The 22,437-nt window shown below is 38.2% G+C and overlaps 4 protein-coding genes across 18 annotated transcripts in view; 2 read left to right on the top strand and 2 right to left on the bottom strand.

Annotated features, from left to right (window-relative positions):
• Window positions 1-691: 691 nt before the first annotated feature.
• On the bottom strand, window positions 692-5,683 carry Thada (Thyroid adenoma-associated protein homolog). Of its 3 annotated transcripts, none has more exons than XM_076773384.1 (12): window positions 5,545-5,683; window positions 5,248-5,437; window positions 5,034-5,174; window positions 3,932-4,972; window positions 3,606-3,848; window positions 3,162-3,521; window positions 2,810-3,088; window positions 2,551-2,748; window positions 1,741-2,472; window positions 1,519-1,675; window positions 1,179-1,447; window positions 692-1,104 (listed from the first exon to the last, which is right to left on the bottom strand). In XM_076773384.1, exons 2-12 carry the CDS (start codon window positions 5,416-5,418, stop codon window positions 796-798), a joined length of 3,900 nt encoding a protein of 1,299 aa, XP_076629499.1. In that variant the 5' UTR covers window positions 5,419-5,437; window positions 5,545-5,683; the 3' UTR covers window positions 692-795. The 3 variants fall into 3 exon arrangements, with proteins under 3 accessions (XP_076629499.1, XP_076629507.1, XP_076629490.1); XM_076773392.1 differs by having other exon boundaries at window positions 5,248-5,406; window positions 5,581-5,636; XM_076773375.1 differs by lacking the exon at window positions 5,545-5,683 and having other exon boundaries at window positions 5,248-5,508.
• LOC143345861 (uncharacterized) lies at window positions 5,677-12,413 on the top strand. 2 transcript variants are annotated; one of them, XM_076773414.1, is made up of 14 exons: window positions 5,677-5,817; window positions 6,664-6,861; window positions 6,923-7,276; window positions 7,368-7,581; window positions 7,990-8,153; window positions 8,259-8,518; window positions 8,625-8,813; window positions 10,080-10,288; window positions 10,382-10,453; window positions 10,519-10,777; window positions 10,863-10,994; window positions 11,073-11,359; window positions 11,428-11,520; window positions 11,629-12,413. In XM_076773414.1, the coding sequence occupies exons 2-14, from the start codon at window positions 6,668-6,670 to the stop codon at window positions 11,740-11,742; spliced, it is 2,541 nt and encodes an 846-aa protein (XP_076629529.1). In that variant the 5' UTR covers window positions 5,677-5,817; window positions 6,664-6,667; the 3' UTR covers window positions 11,743-12,413. The 2 variants fall into 2 exon arrangements, with proteins under 2 accessions (XP_076629529.1, XP_076629520.1); XM_076773405.1 differs by lacking the exon at window positions 5,677-5,817 and adding an exon at window positions 5,832-6,032.
• Window positions 12,414-12,552: 139 nt separating this feature from the next.
• LOC143345874 (peroxisomal leader peptide-processing protease-like) overlaps window positions 12,553-22,437 on the top strand; it is a 43,358-nt gene continuing 33,473 nt past the window's right edge. The window contains exons 1-2 of one of the 4 annotated variants that reach the window (XM_076773428.1): window positions 12,553-13,487; window positions 13,977-14,130. The gene's annotated coding sequence lies outside the window, so the exon portion shown is untranslated. Of the gene's footprint in view, window positions 13,488-13,514; window positions 13,822-13,976; window positions 14,131-19,403; window positions 19,788-22,437 lie in introns of those variants that run through there. The other 3 variants (XM_076773436.1, XM_076773445.1, XM_076773474.1) reach the window with 3 other exon arrangements.
• Itp (ion transport peptide) overlaps window positions 16,228-22,437 on the bottom strand; it is a 32,019-nt gene continuing 25,809 nt past the window's right edge. For 7 of the 9 annotated variants that reach the window (XM_076773635.1, XM_076773655.1, XM_076773602.1 and 4 more), the window contains exons 3-4: window positions 21,096-21,216; window positions 16,228-18,599 (exon numbers count right to left, since the gene is read on the bottom strand). In XM_076773635.1, coding sequence (XP_076629750.1) covers window positions 21,096-21,216 — 121 coding nt within the window. In that variant the 3' untranslated portion in view covers window positions 16,228-18,599. Of the gene's footprint in view, window positions 18,600-20,481; window positions 21,217-22,437 lie in introns of all 9 variants that reach the window. The other 2 variants (XR_013080358.1, XM_076773615.1) reach the window with 2 other exon arrangements.

Below are 22,437 nucleotides of genomic sequence, written 5' to 3'. Positions count from 1 at the left end.
ACTACCGTGGCGACTACGCGCGCCAAGCGGCTGCACTAAACTCTCTAGCCACCGAACGTTCATAGGGATATTCCCTGAAACGACCGTTACCCCTAACCTTCGCGTACCCTCTCCATTTTCAAATAATCCTTTCAATTTTAGAGTTTCGGTTAACACTACGTTTACGGACACTCGTTGCGCATATTTTTATTGTAATTCGCTGTGTTAACAGTTACATTAAAATGCAATTTTTCTTTTAATTACAGTGTATATTCATATCATAACATAAATTGCTAACAAATAATATTTACAAGTTCTGTAACGTTAGGTTTAGAATCTTAATGCGTCAAATTTACGTATTCCGTAAACCTAGTGTTAAACAAAAACGGACGCGTCTGACATTTCAACACGATCAAGCACGCTCTATAACTTTTTACGACTACTAATATTTTGTTTCAACATCTTACGAGAGCAAACAAATCTATTAAATTAACTTAAATAATAGTAAATATAATAAAATGCAAAGTAGAATATGTAATACTGAAAGACTATTTAACCAACCTGATATATTCTGTAGGGAAAAAGCTCATTCTAGAAACGGAAGCAAACGATAATTCGACTGACTCTTTCAGAAAAGAAAAATTATAAACGATTGACTTTGTCGTGAAATTTGCTTATATGTCTGGAAGGTTAAACGAAAGAATATTCAACGTATTTATAAAATTGAATTTATTCTATATACACGTTGTGCAGATATTTTTATAATACAATGTACCCAGACGTTACGAATCGCACGAAATGGACTTAGATTCGAAATTATAACAGTATTTCCTTATACTGTTCATATGCTAATACTTGCAATAGTTTACTTTTATACGTCGGATCTAAAATGTCGCAAAGTTCATTTTCAAGGCTAGGAAGATAACTTTCATAGTTTTTTACGTACATCCTAAAAGACAAGGATTTTGAAATCTCGACGTTCAAGCGAAAATTTATCCACTCTATTATGTCGTCTGACAATACATTATCTACAGAGTCGTTCATGTGTTCTAACAAAAATTTAGCACAAACCCTTGACATTTCCACTGGTTCATAAAAATCGTAGTTGGTGCATTTATTAAACACCTAATATAAAAGAAATTAAAAAAAAAACCAATATCTTATATCATGTACAATTTTTCAAATACTGTTTTACTTACGTCTGTCTCGTCCATTTTGTAGTCTGTATCATCCAATAGTGAAATGCCCCAATAAAAGAGCACAATGCAGAAAAGCTCAGGATCTTTCTTATGTATGCACTGATAGAACTTTTCGAGAAGCATGTTCGTATATAAAAACTCATAATTATCATTAGATAACGAGCAATTTATTGGAATATGATCGATCAACATACACGTCTCGTGTCGTACGTCGGAATTATTGTCCAGCAGCAATTGCAACACTGTTGTCCACCACTGAATTTGTACATCTGTACCAACATATTTAATTAATATGTTGGTTATGTTCGAATATATTAATAGTAAGAAATTTTATACATACATCGGTATTCGTCGCGCTCGTAACACATTAAGAAAAGGTTTTGCATTACTCGAAAAACGGAAGCTCTGAATTCTGTGTTCAAAGACGCGATCCAAAAATTATCGCAAAAATTGTCATATACATCATTAGTACATTCCAGACAGATTTCTTCTGCGACCTTGAGAACAAAGACGTATATTTAGAATTCCTAAAAAACAGAAGCATAATTTAAGAAATACTTACGTCGTTAAGAGAAGTTAAAGTTACAAATGACTTTCCAAGTAATCTCAAATAATTGTCCCTCTCGCAATAACTGCTTTTATTATCGTTCAATCGTACTTCGTTTAACACAAATTTACAGATACCCATTGTCTTCGTGCAGCTAGATAACTCAAACTGATTGAGATATACCAAGCTGTTATAGAGGAAATTGAACATTGCATCTTGCAAGTCTGGATTGTATCTATAGAGGTCTTGTATCGAATTACGAATTATGTCAATAGCATTATCTAATAACAGCATTGTTTTGTCAGTATCCGTTATTTCGTTAATAACGTCCATTATAGTTGACCATGCAAATATCTGTGTTTCTGAACATCTTAAACTATGTACGTATATACTAACTAGTATAGACTGTCGAATTGGATGGGTTTCTTTTATTATAGATCGTATAAATTTAATAACAGAGATTTTATAATTTTCTCGCGCAGGTCCTCCTTTTAATTTTTCGTATTCTACTAAATGCGATTTCAACATAGACAACACTGATACGTCTCGCTTTAGATACGTTTCATTCACTTTACACACTTTATTACAAATATTTATATATACCGTAGCCAATAAAAAACACGAAGGTTTAGAATTTACACGTTCCAAATTTTCTAAGATCCAAATTGTTCTTTCGAAAAATCTGCCCCAATCTACATTAAACGATTGAAAATGTTCACGGCTACAACGTTTTAGTATTTCAATGATCTGAAAAGGTAACAAGAGTAAATATTCCAAGTTTTCTAATCATTTGAAGTGGATGAAATTTACGCACTGTGTACACACCTGTAACATGTAACCATGCATTAAATTTAAAGACGAACAAGTTTTCTCCGCAGATATTATATTTTCCATTATTTTTACCAAAACATTTTCCACAGAGTGTTCAGTTAATAATGCAACAAGCGCCCTTGCCGCTAGTTTACGTGTTTCGTATACTTCGCTTTTAGCACATTGCATAACTAATGTAATGAGCTCATTCATCTGAAATACGCGTACTGGTTTTACTATTAAACAATGCCATTACTAAATAATTCATAATTACCTTCCACTGGGTATCGGTAGATCCAGAACTATGGCTATGATATAATCGCGATAACAATAATAGAATCGATTGCACGTTCGATTTTATAATAGTATCATTCGCCGTTGCAAATGTTTGCAATTCATCTAAAATGAAGGGCAACAAGCGGGGATACTTTTCAAAAAATAAATTATAATTCATTTTGTTATCGTTGGTGAGATCGATATGATCCTTTGTCCTTTGAACACCGAAGATTCGAATAATAAGGGCACTGAAAAGTAACGTTGCCGCATTTCGTTCCTGTAAAAATTGTTATATTTTATTTTACTTATAACTAGAGTGTGAAATTACCAATGTTCTAAAATTTCCTCACCGCCCACGTTAAAGCATCGTAACTTTTAAATGCCGCTATCAAACCATCTGCTACGTAATTATTTACTATTTCTGCAAGATGAGAATGTCTGAAAATTGCCCTTAGAATATTCAAAGCGTGAGTTTTGATCTCCGTGACTTGAATACTATTTCCATCTATGCAATGATCAGTATCGTACTGTATGGATTCAAATGTATTTTCATATTCTGAAAACACCGATTCCGTGTACATCAATGTCTTTATCTTCTTCCACGGATTTACATTTTCCAATTGCGTGAATCCTAACAAAATTTTCATCACAGAATCGAAAGTGGTCGTCTTTATATTTTTGTATTGGCGAGGCTCTGTAGATAGTAAAGCCTATTGAGTAAAATTTGTATGTTTCGCATTTAGTAAATAAACACGTAAAAGCATCAGATCGAAATAGAATTTAATCTTGCATACTTGTATCATAAATGGTACACCAGCGCTTCTCCGTGTCGCGCACAATTTCGAATTCTCTTCTTTGATTCCCGTGATTGCAATCAGTATCTGGTGCAACCACATTTTGGGCAATTGGCTCAAGCTGTTATTCAAACGCCAAAGACGAGAACAGAGCTGACTAAAACCTACGTGTGCCTGTTCGAATGCCCCTCTATGCTTTGTTTCGGTAAGCAAGGTAACCAAGTGTTCTCCTATTTTGATAATCTATTAAAATATGAGCCTAACTTATTCACCATTAAGAAGATAGTCTTTTTTTTTTATCGTGAATATAAATCATGATAGTTTACTTGCTCCTCGTTTAAAAGTTCTATGGAAGAATCGTCTTCGCGTATCGGTACTTTAGTGGCTAGAAAGCCAAATAACAAACTGACTTCTTTCACGGTACGCCAAGAACAGAGGAGCACCATTTGTGGGGTTACTACTTCCTTTTCAGGCGACGCGCCACATATTGCGCGAACTGTTTGTAAATTTAGGTCCATCGGTAAATGCCCTTCGGGCGAAGAATTGTTAACTATCAAAGAAACTGCACGACTAAGTTCAAAACATACATATATTAGCTCTGATATAGCATCCTGCCAAACTAATTTTTGTTCTACTTTTTTAAAATCACATTCTTGTAATAAATTTCGAATACAAAAAAGGTAGCCGTACAAAGAATGTTTCGTGACCGTCAATACTATATTTTCCCTTGCAAGAATCAAAGATTCCTTTAATTTGTTTAATAGAATCAATACTAGTTGCAATATTACGTTTATAAAACTTGATTGAAATTTGTGTACGTTCTGTATAACAGGCGATAACATGCTTACTTTGAACATGTATGCAGCTGTTATACTGTCAATAGGTCTGATACTGTTACCTAACTCAATAGCAACTGTAATAATATTGTTCACGTTATTTGCATCATCTAATTGTAACAACCTTGGTTCCATTGACTTTATTAAGTTAAACGCCATTTCTTTGTTAGTTTCATACGTGTCTAACAGCATCAGATCGAACAACGTTTTCACTTGCTGAGTCTTCCAGGTAATACGTTTGAATTCATTATCTAACAAATCCTTCATCAGAAGTAATATTTGCAAAGAAGATCGTCTACGACAATATGTAGCATCGGGGCCACATATACACATATTGCATAGAGATTGAAAAGTATCGCAATACTTATTTATATCCCTTTCAATTTCTCTGGATATTTGAAAAGAATGATCCAACGTTTCTTGCTTTATTTCCAACGGATTGCAATTTTTTTGATAACGAATTCTCAGTTTTTCTTCTTGACTACACTGTCGCCTCATGACAGCTAAACTGTCTTTCATACGTTTCAGAGCCTACGAAACAGATAACGATTCGTGATTGAAAAGTTCTCGTTGCGTTTATAAAAAATCTTACCTTTTTTATCACCGGCACGAATTCTAATTTCTCTTTGAAATTAACGCGTAAAAACAAAATAATTATATCGAGTTCTCTGGATGTGAATCTCAAAGTACTTTTTTTCGATTCTATTATAAGCGAAAGCGTGTTCAGTTTAATCTGAAACAAAAGTGGACGGTGGCATTAAATTGAAGTTCAGGATTTTTATAAATCTAGCTGCGAATTCATATACTTCATCGTCGTGATGTTGCACATAACGTTCTAAACAATCATAAGTAACAGAATCCCGCCAAGAACATTCGTCTTTCGGATTTAAAAATTTGTTATCCGCGTCCAATTCTCCACTACGTTTCAATGTTAACAACTCTTTCAATTGTTGTTTTATTTCCATCTGTGCAAACATGTTGCTCGACTTATTCAAACTGGAACATAAGAAAACACGTGTCCGTTGTTTGGTCGAGCCGCGCTCGTTGCACAGATCGCGAGCAACGATAAAAAGTGCCACAGACAACGAGTAAAGTAGACTTACCACGTAGGGAAGTTCTTGTCGCGCGAGCTAACGTACCGATCTTACAACAAATTAATAGCATATGCGAGTCCCTGTGCATAGCTTTGTTGCGCACTCTACGTTTGAGAACAGTGACTCCTGGTTAGAAACGTGGTCGTCGTGGTGCAAACATCTTACGCTTCGTACGCGCGTACATACACTGGGTACACGTTGTCTGTGATTTTGATAACCATTTGCGGAGCATTAGAACGGTGAGAGCTACGTAGGATGAATCATCGTAAGATGCGCGCGCACGTAAGTACGACTGTTCATCATTTTCTACGCGTTGCATGCTTGCATTTGCTAATCTCCGCGGAGTGTGTAAGTGTTGACAAACAGTTTAAAGCAAAGACGGAAAAGTATCGTATCGTGTAACTTTTATTTGCACAACGAACAATACCGTGTCTTCCTGAATGCACGACACATCGAATCATTTAGAAAGAATCGCGAGTTTCTTTCATACAGTGTCGGTGAGTTTTCTATAAATAGAAATGTTTTCAGAAAAACTGAACGTTGAGATTATGTCGTGAGATACTTAGTTAACGCGTTCGTCGTATCGCCGTAGAATTTAAATGTTAAAAGCCGTTGTTATAAAAACTGTTTCAAATTGTGTCAGTTATTTCGTAAGTGTGTTACCGAGATTTATCCGTCTTACCGAGTAGCCTACATACTGTACGAATGTTTTGAGATATAAACGAGATCGGTTCGTCTATCACGCTTCCTACATACGTGTATGTCGTTTACGCGGCGCGAAGTGAAGGAGTTGGAACGAAAGCATGCAATTTCGTGTCATATGTATACGCGATACGTATAATGTTTCGGTAGGCGCGCGTTGAGCCTTGATCGGGCGCGCTATGGGAGGTCCCTTTCAAAAAAATTAGAATCGACGGGAGCGAAAGGGACGGAAAGTATAACTGTGCCTGAAATAGGAGTCAACAGGGAAGGACTTTGAATGGATGTCTTTCAGCTGGGAGAAATTATTTTTAGCAATGTTAGGCACGCGACAGGGGATTATAGTCTTTAAGATCGCGCAGATCTCCTTTGAATATCAGTTTCTATCAACTTTTCTTGGCTAGCATATACATTTTTATTTTTCTGTAGGGCTATGGAGAATGAACAGCGGCATTATGAATTAAGAAGCGGTAGCAGATCACGCTCTCAGACTCCTTTGGTCCTCGGTCGTGCCTTGATAGAACCAGAAACTCTCGAACACCATTATGATTTACGAAATCGGAGTAGGGAAAGGTCTCATACTCCCGCGGAATCCACAAGTAGCAGACGGTCTGGTTCTAGATCCTTGTAAGTAGAAACTATGTCTGTCGCCATTGGATTCTTGGTTCTAACCTTAATATTGTTTTAGGCCTAGTAGTAGCAGTAAAACGTACGAACATACTATAGATACGATAATAGAAAAGGATGAGGAAGCTGACAGAACAAGGTCTTATGTAGAGAGTCAAAGTAAGCGGCCTGAAAATCCTACGAGAAAGATGGAGCGTAGGTGTGAACGACAGAAAGTGAAAAGGGATATATTTACAAATGGACAAAACGAGAAGGATAATTCTTTTAATCGAAAAATTGAGACGCGGTACAAAAGTAGCTCTCCTCGTAGGACGGTAACTAGCGATTATTCCTCGGAGGAAGAGAAACGAGAAGACGTGCCTAAAAGACCAACAACCGCGCATGAAATTTACAAACAAGCTGGCGATTGGTGGAAGTACGTATTTCTAATACTATAAGCTCATATGTTTGTTGAAATTTCTTTCGAGAGATTTTGGCATCATATTCATATTTGGCAAACGTTTCAGCGTGTTCCCAAAGACGGACTACACTTACTCGGAAAAGTCTCACTGTCGTTACGAAATAGCACCTGGTGTATTAGCAATGCCAAACATGTCGCGGCGCTCTATACACTCGGATTCGGACACTTCTAATCGGTTATCGCAAGAACTATCGGAAAGCGGTGTATACGTATCGACGAGTAACGAAGAAGACAAAGAAACAAACGCACAAAGTCGTAAAGTAAGTACAGTACAAGAACGAAGATTTTTTAATGTACAACGCGAACCGCGTAACGTGACCGCCCCTATTAGTTTCATTGTTGATTGCTAGTTGGAAAGTACTGTACCCTATCTGTAATGCACTGTACAGTAATGCTTTGGAAGTTGATCGGTTGCTATATTCGCCAGAACTGGCTTGCCCCGGCGGTCAAGTATATTTTTGTTTTCACACCGACCGTGACGTCAGTGTGCCGTGTTATTCACCTCTGTCTCACTTGTACTTTTCAAAAGAAAGGGACTCGGGATTTCCTCGGTGATCTATCTCCCTTCAACTTTAAGCAAATTTTGATCCGTCAACTAACAACGAAAACGATACGGCTGGTCGTGTTATACGATTCACTTTTAATAATCTAGTCACTATTCTCATTAGACAGAAGTAATGGACGAAAGTAGCGTATTGCCGTCAGAACTACACGCTTCTAATCTTAATACGCGATCTCGGCATCAATATACAAAAAAGCACGTCGAACAGTATCACTCGCATAGAGAAGTAGTTTACACAGTTCCTAGGAGTTCAACGAATTCGGGACCAAGGTTTGTAGTTCGTTTAAGCACGGGTATGTCGGGTACTCGATATCTAAAAGAAATCAATTCCTTTTAACTATTTTTTTGTTTTTTTTTTGTTTCTGTTTGTATCAGACAATTAATGCATTCTGCTACGCCATTGAAACATACAGACTCTCGAAAGTACGGTGTTACAACTTCCATCGACTCCGATACGGAATTGGAAGATGCAGTATCGATATCGAGCAAGTACAACGAGGGGAGAAAAATAACGCAATATTTCCTAAGTTTCGTAGCTACTATTGTCTATGGGTTCAATAAAGTACTTGAATTTCTAAAGCTCAAGACGGTTAGGAGAAGAGAATATCGTGCTACTTATGAATATCAGAGATACGGTATTATTGGATTATTAATATCTATGGAACGCGTGAATGTATTTGATACGACATCACGCGGGACGAGAAATTTATTTGTATGAATATTAATTGTCTTCAATTACAGAACCGGCAAAGTATAAAATCTGGTGGCAACGCGTTGATCGTTGCTTGCAGTATGTTTACCTGTTTATGGTTAAAGTATTCTGCTTTGATTCGTGGCTGTTAAGCCGGTTTTCCAGTATTAGAAGATGGACGCAACAGAGGAGCCCTCTGATCCTTTGGATCGCTCTATTGCCATTGCTTCTTTTGACTGGTAAATTTCGATTAAGTCATTTCAAGAGATTCACCGATAACGAAATATATGTTCTCATATTCATATTCTCTTATCTATCGAGTTCGTCTACGTAATCGAGTTTTTGCCGTGGCATCTTCGGGGAGATCGGCGAAACCTATCCTGGCGTTTGTTTTTCTTTTTGTTTCAGGGCTTTACATCGTGAAAAAACAGTCCGTTATCCATCTGGATTCGCTGCACAATATTCCCTATGATATCTCCGAGACGAGCTATCGCATCTTTAACGATATAATTAATTTAGCATGCTCAAAAAACGATTTATTTATCGAACACATAAAGAAACTGAAAAATTTACCGGTATATCTAATACCTAGTGTGAACGTGTCTTTACCCGAGATGCCACCTAGCATTGGTTGGAATATAAATTGATTAACCGTCGGGATAAATTGTTTCCACGCGAGATCTATTTTTCACTAACGTTCATTTATTCCTTTCTTTATATGTATTTCGTAATAACACGGCACTTAGATAGAATTGTTTTACTTGCATTTCTCTAGATTCTTCATTTTATTATTGTTGCTATGTTCAGCATTGTAATCAGCGTTGCGTTCGTAAAATGCGCTTACTAATCTTCTGTTTAATATTTTGGTGTCCTATTGTTGATGTTCGCATAATTTACTAACCAAATATGGTACTTTGGTAACTTACATATTGCATTTACTAATCCGAAATTATAAATATTGTCGAAGTGAACGCGTACTGTCGTATCATGTGTTTGTATGTGTGCGTATGTGTACATATATAGGAATATTTGTACATATATGCATTCATGTACGATATTTTTTATAATTTGACGTAATTTCATCACGTGAATATGTATGTCTGCTGTAATAATAAGAACAACATTGAAAAGTTATCTTTACGTATGCTTGGTGCTGTGGTATCTGTAAAAACACGTTCATACACCGTTGAACGCGTTTGTTAAAATTTGCTTTCATTAGAATGACGTTTGTAACATTTTAATACAGTATGTGTAAAACAGAAATTTATTGTAATTAATGAAGTCTAGCGAATGGATAAATTAAAAGACGGGAGAAGGATAGATGGAGTAGGATTGCTTCACTGGCGATGTAAAATTGGAGTATTCGTTCTTGACGGGGAATATGGACATGATCGATATCTTGATGTCATCGTAATGGTGAGTCCCTTCGTCTATCCTTCTCTCGGTAGCTGTATCGAATCATAAGACCGTCAAGACTTAACAAACTCTACACACTCATTTTTCAGGTTCTTGGTGCCTACCGTATCTTTCAACGTCGTTTCTACCAACTAAAATCGTAACGCGACAATCCGAGAAAGCCTCGGATCTGTTTGCAGCGGATAAACTACAATCGCTCGGAGAGGAATATTTCGAGAAGGAGGGCGATTTTACGTCGATCGCGGAGAAATTAAACAGCAGAATCAACAGTTTAGAGCATCGAACAATCGACCATACCGTAAGAATTTTGCGCAGATCTCTAAGATAAGATATCATTAATCTACCTTTCGCTTTATGAATTCTATAATAATTAAACGTTGAACGTGTGCAGAATCGTCTTTTAAATATTAGTAGAACGCTCGAGAAATTGAAGGAAAGCGACTTTGTTTGGTCGGAATACAACGTAAGTAGAAAGGAACCGTTTGCAACAGTTTCGACTGAGATTGAACCATACGTCGTTTCTTCCAGAATAAGGTGGTACTATTGGAAAAGAATTTAGAGGGACACGCGTTCGGCGATACGCATGCTCACGAAATCGAAGCCATTAAATTGCAATTGAAAACGTTAAAGGAACTTTATTCGGAGTTAAAATCGTGCTGTAACACCCACGTAAGTGTAATCAATAACGATGACTTGGAGAAACGCATCGAAACGATCGTGAATAAGAAAACGATCAATGTCATTAAAAATTCCATGGTCGCGGGCGACGTAAAAGATCCGAAAACGCGTAAGCTGATGTTCCTTAAATTATGTGCATGTCGAATCGAGGAATTGGAATTAGCCATGCGCGTTACAATTACATAATATTACAGTTCAAGACGAATCGTGGGAAGGTAACGACAATGTTGTGACAATCGAGCGTATGCAAGAAATAGTTAGGAACGCTTTAAGGATATACGATGCAGATAAAACGGGACGCGTCGACTACGCTTTAGAGACAGCTGGTAAGTTGTAGTAAACCTAGCGATCGTTTCGATAATCCACATTTCGACCTTGATAGAGCTAACATCGTTGTTACGCAGGTGGTCAGATTATCAGTACACGTTGCACACAGAAATACGATATAAAAACGCGAGCTTTCAAAGTGCTGGCGTTTACACTGTACCACGAAAACAACAATCCTCGAACGGTGATACAAGGGAATCCAATACAACCGGGCGCTTGTTGGGCGTTCCAAGGATTCCCAGGTTATCTGTTAATCAAACTACGCAGTTTCATATACGTTACTGGATTCACGGTCGAGCATGCACCCAAATCAATTTTACCCAATGGAGAAATGAGGAGTGCCCCGAGAAAGTTCAATGTCTGGGTACGTGTGTGAATCGATTCTTATTTGTTCTTTATTTATTATGGTTTGGCTAATTGTCCGTGCCACAGGGTTTCGTTGATGAAAATGACGCTGAGCCTGTGATGTTCGGTGACTACGAATTCGCAGCCACAGACGACAGTTTGCAATATTTCCCCGTTCAAGTAAGTCGAATTCATTTACTACGCACGTTATAAATGCCAGGTTTCGTTCGAGTCCGTTAGAAATAAACTTCAAAATGGTATATTTTTCTTTTTTTTTTTCGTGCGTAGAACACGACGATCGAGAAGCCTTACGAATACGTCGAGTTAAGGGTTCACAGCAATCACGGACAACTCGAATACACGTGTTTGTACAGATTTCGCGTGCATGGGAAACAGGTGTAAATTTTACAGTGAGATTACATAAACCGTACGTTTCTGTACCGTTGCGATATATGGTGTAAAAGCAAGAATGCAGTTTTGGGCGTCAGTTACCGTTGGTAGACGATAGAACGTGTTCAGCATTCGAGGATGGCGTCCGGTTACGTGGCTCCACTCTTCGTCGTTTTTTTTTTTTTCGTGCGCGTGTTGTGCTCTCTTTTTCTAATTGTAACGTTAAGGCACAAAGGTAACGACCTACCTCGACGAAATGACATTTTCGTGGAAAGGTTTTTACGCGGCTACTTGAAATCTGTGTCATCGTACTCTTTCGTTTTGCGACGAGGCGAAAAGGAACGAATCGAACCGTAAACCCGAGAAATGAATACTCGTCGGCGTTCCAAATATTATCCAAAGTTAAGTATTTCATTAAAGTTGTAAAGTTTATGCGACAGTACAAATTGTAAAACGGAAGAACAATTTTTAGCTTAAGGATTGCATATATGGAGTGTTTCTACCATCACTTTGATCATGATACCGTGTTTTTCTTTCTTTTTTTAGAAGTTTAACTTAACACCGTAGGCTCGTAATATATTTCGCTTGTACGCGTATGTACATACGTACACGTCTGGGTACATGTGTACATATACATATACGTTAAAACATGTATAAAATACCAAGAAACATTATTTTCTAGATGTACATTTTTTTTTGCATTCGATCCTCAAAGTCCAACCGATTGCAAACTAATTACGTAAACGTTTTGTAGCGTCGTTACTTTTTCGTTTCCCTTTCTTCCTTCCCTGTTTCTTTCAGCAAAATATTTACACGGTTATAATGTATAGTTTTTTCTTGTTTGATTTTTTCTATATTATTTACGAATTAAAAAATGTAGTAGCGTAGATAATAACGAACTCGATTGCAAATATTACACCGTGTCGAGTTCAGTCGACTTATTACGGTGACAACCGATCTGCGTTATCGAGATCGATAGAACGGACATATCGATATCTTGACAAGTTTATACAAGTGAAAGAGACAAGTAAATTTTATTGCGAGAAAGACACAAGTGACATAGTGTGATGTGCGACAGTGATACGTGAATATACACAAACTTATTGCATTCGAGGTAAGAAATTCCTATAACGAGCACGAACGAAAACGATATTGCACGTAATACATCGTCAGCTGCGAAAGCAAACTAACAATTAACAAGTGGACGGTTTAAATGTTCGTAGTACGTTCTTTTCTCTATTAATTTACGTAGCTCTTGATAAGATCAAAAATCTGATATCGTCCGTTGCGTGAAACGAATGGTTATACATACAAGTAACGTATGCCTTTAGTTTATTTTTGTATTAATAGTATCCGCACTTTGTACCGGATATCGTTCGTGTTTCGGAGCACGTTGTTCCGTGAAACAATACTGTAACTGGAGTTAAGCGTTAAAGTAGCTCGATTCTTGTCGGATTTTCCTCCGGCATTTGCATACGCAAAGCAGTCGAGATGTTTCTCGTAAAAATTAAGTGACAAGCACAGCGCCATCTAGAATTCATTTAGTTGAACCTGTATTTTTCTGAAGTGATTTTTAAATTAAAGAGTGTGTAATTTTCGAAAGGTGATATTCTGGATGTACGACTCGGTGTCTTTCGAATCACAATTCTTTTGGGCCCTTTCCCTTCTTCATTAGCCATCACGGTTTTATGCCATAAACTGTAGCACAAAATGTGAACGTTGACCTTCACACGATGCATAAAAATCGCGGGAAAAAAGTAACCACAAAATCAGTGTTTTTCTTTGCCCGTGTTTGGTTCGACGGTTTTGAAACTAAATTTTTTGTGCTAAATGGTACCTTGTAACGAGAGGTCAGTCGCAAAAAGGGTTTAGGTTTAGTCAAGAATTGCTTTCGGAAATATGTACGAGGTCAAAGTTCTTTGAAGCAGAGATGATCGAAATTTGTATCTAGATAAAAGATTCGAATAACGAATAAAAGATAAACGGTCGTTTGCTCGTTACCTGTTGAATAGAAATAAATAATTCAATCGTAGAAATTAGAATTTGGCAACGAAGGGATACAAATTCAACTGTTTTATGGAATAAATTACAGTACGTATGAATTTATTATTCGAATAAAATTTTACTCGTTTCTGCTTTGAAGTACGAATTTTTATTCCTAATATCTTTACTTAAGGTATTATTTGGCATAAAATACAGTTCCAAAATCGTGGAACCAGAAATTTAGACCTCCTTTTTGATCCCAGGTACAATGTATCCCCTTTCATGGACCCTGGTGTGCACAGTGCAAGAAATATCTTAAAATCTCAATAAAGAAAAGCTTTGTTATGGACCCCATTCGTCGAAGTAAAGCGTGAGATAGTCTCGATACCAGAGATCACCATTTTATTCGAATAACAGGTATGATCAATGTGTAGCAATTTGTTCGTAACGTTTATTCGATCGAACGGTTTAATGTTTATTCCTTGTGTATTATTTCATTTAACGAACACTGGATTGACAATGTTTTATTCGTTATGAAATCTCTTGCATGATTCGAAATTTGTTTATGATTTATTTATTTGGTAATAGTCGTATTGGGTATAGTAGCATCGATTTTAATGATCTTGAAATATGTTATCGGGGACAACGTTTAAATAACTTTTCCCCATAGATATGGCCACCGGTCGGTTTTAGTTTTCGAAATATTCGAAGAAAACTAATCAAATTTAGGTTAGTTTCTTTTGGCGTACGTGGCTGTGACTTTTTATACAGGGTGTTCGGCCAGCTCTGGCAAAAATTTCAATGGGGGATTGTAGAGGCCAAAATAAGACGAAAATCAAGAATACCAATTTGTTGATGGAGGCTTCGTTAAACAGTTAGTAACAATTAAATTCAAAAATTTCAAATCGTTTTGGAAAAATTATTTTCGGTTGCGGGGGTCAATTACAATCATTTTTGGTGAATAGACATACCCCCGAAATCTTGCGTATTTTCGAGAAAAAAATTCAGCACGGTCGGAACTGTAAACCTTAATAACTTTTTAATGAAGGCTCCATCAACAAATTAGTATTCTTGATTTTCGTCTTATTTTGGCCTCTAGAATCCCCCATTAAAATTTTTCTGTAGTTTATTCTCATCTTTGGTTTAACAAAGCTAAACGTAACCTAAAATTCCAAACCCTCAGAATACGATGTTCGGTATTAAAAGTATTTTTGGTATAAATTATACATTTGGACGAATGTATACGTTTCTGGAAGGGGACAAATCCAAAAAATTGGAAAAGTTCGATAAAAACAATTTAGACGTTGATTTTTGAATCACCTGTTTATTCACGCGAAACAAGAATAGATTGAAATATCTGTGTTAATAATCATACGCGTACACACGTGTGCGTACACATCGCTTAGGTACATGGAGCGCGTGTACGCATTTTTACATGCATATCGTGCATTTATACATTACACTTTGTGTGTGTGTGCGCGCGAGCGCGCACGCGCGCGTAGTTGGTACTGATATATATATTTATTTATATATATAAAGTATATAATATATATTATATATTACATAAGTTATAATGTAATATACATTATATATAAAATTGTACAAGAATCGAATCGAATAGAATACGCATCCTTAGCCGTTTTTTTTTTTATCTCTCTTTTCGTTTCTACCTGCGCGTCTGAACAAACAAACAAGTAAACAACTGAACGAAAAATGCATAACCGTTGTCGTTGACACGGAACATTCATGGATTCAAACAATTCAGGACCGTTCGTCGGTTTCTTTCCTGCTCTGTAATTTTTGTTGTTACGCGAACGTTCGACGTATTGCGCGGCCGAATAAACTGATCGTTTGTGCGAAACGAAACATAAAGCGCAAGAGAAACGAAACGAATTACGCGTGCTCGGCAAAGATTTCGGAACGATGACGAAGTCGGAATGGCTTCAATACTGATCTTGGAATGGTTCGTAATTCCCTCAACCGGGGAATGCGTCGAAGCGTTAAATAATATTCGTTAATGTAAAAAGGGTTATTCCCCGTTGGCGTACGCGCACGCCGACAGCGAGAACTCCCACTTTTTTCACCAGAGTAAAAATCGGAGATCATCTATCGGAGCGTAAATAATATATATATATATATACGCGGAAACGAGGAATTCCGGTCGCGCGTTGTTTTGTTTCAATCGACAAGCATTTGGAAGAACGTTGATGTGTGCGTGCGCTGTTGTGTGGATAAGTTTTATGACCGCTTTACGATCGCCTTCCTCAAAAATTTAAGAACGTGAACAAATAAATAAATACTATACGTCTACTACGTACGGATAACTCCATTCGCCATTTGACCCGTTTTTACGAGCGAATGTTTACGGTACGCGTCGACTGTGTGTTCCTCCAGCGACGACGCGTGATCTTTTTTTTCATTTTCTTTCCTTTTTGTCACTCGTTTCGCTCTGTTTCAAATCGCCGAAAATCGGAGTTGTCGCCGTGATATCGTAGCAGTCATAACAACAATAAGTATACTATAAACTAACAATATAATATAATATTATAATAATAATATTAATAATAATAATAGTAATAATATTAATAATAATAATATTAATAATGATAATGATAATAGTGATAATAGTAGAAGAGATATTAGTACATAGTAACAGGTGTAGAAAGCAGTGGGTAATCGTCGGTGGTCGTTAGCCGTCGTTTACAGTCGTTCGTCTTAAATAGCGGGAATAGTATTAGTAGAAGTGGTAGCAGGGGGGTGTAGTAGTGGCAATAGCAATCGTAGAATCGTTATAGGTTATGTCGTTGCAGTCATGGTAGCGGTCACGATGGTGAAAGTAGCGGTAGCAGCGACAGTGGTAGGTGGTAAATGAAACAATAGAGATAATGTGATCGGTGTTACTAATATTACGGTCCGTGAGTCGTTCAGGATTCTTTTTTTTTATCATTTTCATTTTCATCTTCAATGCCCTTTTCGTGCCAATCGTGTAAACGTATCCGTGTATTCTGTGCATCTGTTTCTTTTCACGGTGTCTAAAAGCATATACAGCCATCGCTCGTTCGTTCGAGCGTGATTCTTTTTAATAGCAGAGAATTTAGCGCCAAAACCGATAAAGGACTCTACCTAATCTATCTACTTTTACTTATCGAAAGCATATCCTGCATAAGTAACGTGTACGATCGTTGATTTTTGCTAAGGAAGTATACCGATATAAAAGAGAATAAAAAATAATAATCGCCGCAATAACGGACGACGATGCTCAACATAAATAATTAATTAATAATTAATTGGATAAAAACATGGCGCAATACGCGAGCGCAAATATTCTGTCGACTAGATTCGTATGGGTTCATCGCACGTACGATTCGCTCATACCGCTTCGTTTTCATACTTTGTTATTACAACCGTTTGTAACGAACGGAAACGACGAAGACAATGGCGACGACGCGACAAAGACGGGGCGAACTTTGTCTCTCGAACAACGATCGAACGATCGGATAGTTCGTTTCGATTCGTTGTTTCCTGGACGAGCATTAGTCTCAGAGTTATGCAATCGAATTATAGTCCATGGTCAGTGGCGTAACGAAATGTTCGAGGGGCCTGCATTTTCTAAAAAACGGTTTTAATTACTTTTTTTAAACGAGTTCTTTAATAAATATGAGGGCCCATTGATTCACCAGAAATACTCTATATGAAAATTAATTTCCCTCTAACAAAATTCTGTTAATTCTAGTGGGCCCTAGAATTCCCAGTTACGTCACTGTGTACGTTGGACGAATAGAATCGTATCTGAATAATTGTTCAGTGGAGTAAACGAACCCAATACCGGTTCGTTTCTGATTATTTTTCAATTATAATGTGGGGAAGTTCCAAAATTTTACACGAATTATTCCGTTTAACCTAAATATTGGTTTGCAAGCTTCGTTGATCGTTTCTCGTTAAAAAGGAAGAACACCTAATATATCGAATTACCAGTTTACTCCACGGAACGAATAAAAGCGTATCCAAATATCTGTTTATTCGAATATTGCGAATAAATCGTTATTTATTACTCGAATAAAGTTCTACCCGTCTCTGCAAAACGGCAGCGTTCGTCACGCCATCTTTATGCTCGTGTCCATTTCCTTTTAAAGGTTATTTCTCGAAGTGTGTTTCATACCATAATTTTATTCCCGAATAACGAATATAAATTTCAGATTAATTCGTAAACCAACAGTTTCAGAATCAGTTTATTCATCTATTCAAGTACGTGATACGAGTTAGCAAAAATTTAGAATTCAATGTACGTTATATTTTAGGTTAGGAAGCACCGATTCTAATTGTCGAGTAAATATCATAATCCAGATTGTGCTTGATGAACACGGTAAATCAGCGAACGAGTCTAAAATTTGTATTCGTTGTTCGGAAATAGAATTTACCCAATGGTGTCGGTGATTTGGAAGCGTTCGAGCCTTTCCGTTCGATCGGTCGTTGGCATAGTCTTTGTCGTAGCGTTCGATCGTTCCGAAAAAGAAAAGAGGAGGTATGATTGTTGTTGCAGCGTGCTCCGAATCCCCAGTTCAGGAGTGTTCTCGGTCATACGGACGTCGCGAAGGAAATTAGAGTGAACGAATGTCGGGATTTGCAATAGTCTGCGTACAATCGTCGCGATTGTGATCTGGAAGTCGCTGGCATCTCGTTTCCCACTGTTCTTCGTCGACCTCGTTGGAATCGTTCATCGTGGATGTCGTAAACGGACCCTTCGCGATGAAAGCGCGTCTGTACTCTTTTCCTCTTATTTCTTGCGGCCTAGGTACTCGACCATCTCCTGGAACTTTTCCTTCTCGTCCTCGAGCAGCAACGCTTGAATACAGCTTGTGAAGTATTCCGTACCAAAGCAGCTTTGCCTATTGGGAAAACATCGCCCGAAACTATTAATTAGATCGAGCAAACGAACAATTTTCAATTTTCTCCTGGCTCCACAAAATCATCGGTTTCTTAATATAACCTCCTTTGGCACTGGTGGCAGTTAGTAACGCGAAGCTTCTTAAATTTGATTCATATCGAGGAAGACTTTTAATCTAGAACGTTGCAAAATCCATAGTACAATCATTACTACCGACAAAATTATATTAAGAAACTAATTTTTGTGTTTCCTTTTCGTCGCTAGATCGATGCTTGGGTAACTGTGCTTAGAATTCCAAGATGTTTAGGATCCGTTCGTTTAGGCTTTCTTGAAAGTTCATTCGACTGAACTTTATTCAGATGAAAGAATCGTAAGAAACAAACGAATCCGTTAGCGGGATGTATAATGCATTAGCTTGCGATTGGGAAAAGAGCGACGCGGTTATGTTCGACAAAAATACGCGGGACGACGGTCCGCAAGACGCAGTGCGTCGTGCGTGAAAAATCGCAGGATGGTCGCAAAAAGAGAAGAAAAATGTGCCGTCCCGCTGTCTCTGGCAAAGAACCTGCAAAAATATTTCATCGTTGCGGAAAACACATTTTGTCGTATGCGTTCTCGCGACATTCCCGAGGACGTCCTGTTTCCCTCGGTCTCTGAAAAATGTTCCGTTAGCGTCGTGTTCAAAATTGGTCTTCGACGCGCAAAAATACGTTCGACAAAAATATCGATAAAAATTGTTGCTCGTCGCGTTTAGAAGCGCCGAAGAACGACGCTTGTTAGACGAAAAAAGGGATTTGCGAGGATAAAAAGGATCCGCGTGGAAGAGGAATGAGTAAAAAAAATAGTTATCTTTCTACTAGCGCCATTAGCGGAGAAATTACGAAATATAACTACTATCCTATGCAGAAGATGCAGTTTATGGTGTTCCTGATAGCTCCTGCGCAGGTATAGTTGTCGTGTTTCACAGGTTCTTCGATGGTGGCGCTAGTAGCATTAAAGGCAACAATTTTTTTGGTTACGTTTTAGTAATGTATCAACTTATAAGCAAGTTCTGCCATACTTGACCCTCTATTGCCATACTTGACCCTAAACTACGGTCTGGGGAACAGCTGTGTTCGATAATGGACGACAAAACACACCGGAAGATTAACCGATCATCTTTCTCGAATTTTTACAATACATACTCAAGGTTTGATACTAAAGTTTGTCTTTTTATAGATACGTATGCATGTATTCTTCTATAGAAATGTATCTTATATCCGTAAATTAATTAATCCTCTAGTTGAACTGTGAATCTCCTAAAAATTTGCAAGGTTAACTTTCCAAGTATTATTTCTATCGTTTTTTCGATCGCGTAAATCTTGCAACGGAAGGTTAAATAATGGGAACTACTGTTTTCGTTTCCTCTCGAAAAATCGCACGATATCGTTGGATCGAATATGTTTATTGAACTTCGTGGCAACGGCGAAGAATCGTCCTTTGTTTAAGCCGTGTTACGCGGAGTGTGGTCCTCTTCAGAACGTTAAATATAACATGAGCGATCGTTCCGAAGTGTGCATAACTTGTTTATGTAGCACGTCAAGTTGGACGAAAACACGTTGAATTTCACGATGTTTTACACGTTATCGAGAGGAAAGAACGAATAAAAACAAAAATTATCCTCCATTTGCAAAAATAAAAGTGTAAAAAAAAACAACGTTTGCACGATGTTTTGTGCTGCTTGGTTTTCAGAGTCATTGTAAAATTGTCGTGCTTCGATGGTGAATTTTCATCGAAGCCAATAAGTTTAATATACAGTTTACTAGAAATATTTTAATGAGAGTTTTGCCCGTCCCTGGTGTTGTGCAATGTTACCTGTTGTTGCGTGGTCGACGGAAAATTACCTAATTGCGTGTACACGGCGTGCGTGAGTTTCGTGTGTCATCGTGTGTACCAGGTGCATCGTAGAGTGGTGGTTTTTGTGCATTCTTGGAACGACGTCTGGGCGAACCGTTTGTACGATATCGGGGAACAACTGGGTCGGTTCGATAGATACGGAGAGCGTCGACGACGAGCAACGAAAACAAACGTACGCAACGATGGCAAAATAGAAAGAGAAAAACGAGAAACGAGAAACGAAGAACGAGGAAGACAAGTTAAAGAAAAGATAAGAAATTAAAGCTTTCCTGTTGCTTGAAATTTCGCGAAGAGGGGGAGGATTTCGATCGGTGATCTCCAAACTGTCTCGAAGGGCTCAAACCTTGGAAATATCTGCGTTTAAAATTTCTATTGTGCCGGTTTCAGAGAGTAATTAAAGGTATCCGAGTTAAATTAATATCTGTTATATTTTATATTGCAAGTATCGCGATTGGAGACACAAAAATTTGTTCCGGAAACCACCGATTTCGAAGAGGACGTAGGAGAAAATGGCCGTGGAAAGCGAGGCTAGGTTGGGAAAGCTAATGCAAAAATGAAAACGCGCAGAAATTGAAATCATAAACGTAAAATAAGAAGCTACCTAAACCCCGGGCTCCGCTCCGTGTAGTTGCTTGATCCACGTTTGGATCTTCTCTACCTCGTCCTGCAGCAATAGCACGTCTAAGCATCCTTTGAAGTAGTCTGACGTGAAGCAGTTTTTCCTGTAAACATTTCAAAATACAAACGCTACAGGCGGGCAGACCCTGGGGATTCGCGGGCGTATCGTTCGCCTTGCGATTCGTCCTAGAGATCCGTGGAAACGCTGGAAACAAACGAGACGTTTCGAGGAGAGCTTCCAGACAACCTTCGACGAATTCGAGACACCAAAGATCACGGAAACGGCCGCCATTTAATCGCGAGATTATATCGTAACCTGATATACAGACTGTGCGATAAAGATTTCTCGACCGTTCTTACTTTTATTCAGCATTATTTCGTTGGAAATCAACCGATTTTTACCGTCGTTTATTATCATTATTTATTTATTACTCGAACGAAACTAACGTGGAAGAATTTCGACGATACTGTGATTTCTATTTTTCTATCCGCACGATTGCTCGTCTCTGATCCATATGCAGAACGGTTCGATCGCGATCGTGGAATAGGAGAGTCGGCGCGAGTGGCACGAAACAGGAAGCAGAGCAAGGGGCGCGGCTCCGTTCGGGAGAACAGTGGCTATGGTCGAGCGTGTCGCGTGGATAACACCGACCAACCAAAACGCGCCTACGTAACGAATTTCCTTTCTTTCCGAGAAAAAGGCGCGCTACGATCGAACACGATCGCCGGATGACGCAACGGAACCGTTCGATTTCGCTGAATAAAACCGACGGAGCGAAAAATTCGCGTCACACTGCCGCGCGCAATCTCGCAGCGAGAGAAGACGACCGTTCCCCGATCCGCCGCCGAATATTTCGGCCGCTCGAGGCCGCCAAATGTCCGATCCCCCCACCACGACGCCCACCCTCAGCGGTTCTCAACGTTAAAGATTACTTTTCGAGCTCGTGGCTCTAGACCAGTGTTCCATGAAATAATTTTGGGTCACGGACTTTGTATTGGAAACGCTATGTACACGAAAATCGCTCAGATGTCAACGCTAATGTCTTTGCTTAGAAGTTTAGGTATGGCAAGGTTCGTAAAAAATTTCTTAAGGGCTCCACAAGAAAAAACGTTTAGGGAAACCCTGCTCTAGACGACTAGACTTGCGAATCTTTATGCAAACTCATATTTTTGTTAATAAAATTAGCGAAACTGAAGCTTTGCTACTTTAAGTATTTCAAATTTCCACAATAAATGCATAAACATCCGCAGTTTAGTAACGACAAATGGGGAAAGTTTGAGGTAAGAGTCGCTGGTCTCAGGTCTCCAACGCTTTTTCTCTGAGC

Source organism: Colletes latitarsis, chromosome 2 (genome assembly GCF_051014445.1).
Source record: "Colletes latitarsis isolate SP2378_abdomen chromosome 2, iyColLati1, whole genome shotgun sequence".
In the NCBI taxonomy this organism is placed as follows: domain Eukaryota; kingdom Metazoa; phylum Arthropoda; class Insecta; order Hymenoptera; family Colletidae; genus Colletes; species Colletes latitarsis.
Note: the sequence above shows the minus strand (reverse complement) of the source record. Positions and strands in the feature narration are given on the sequence as shown.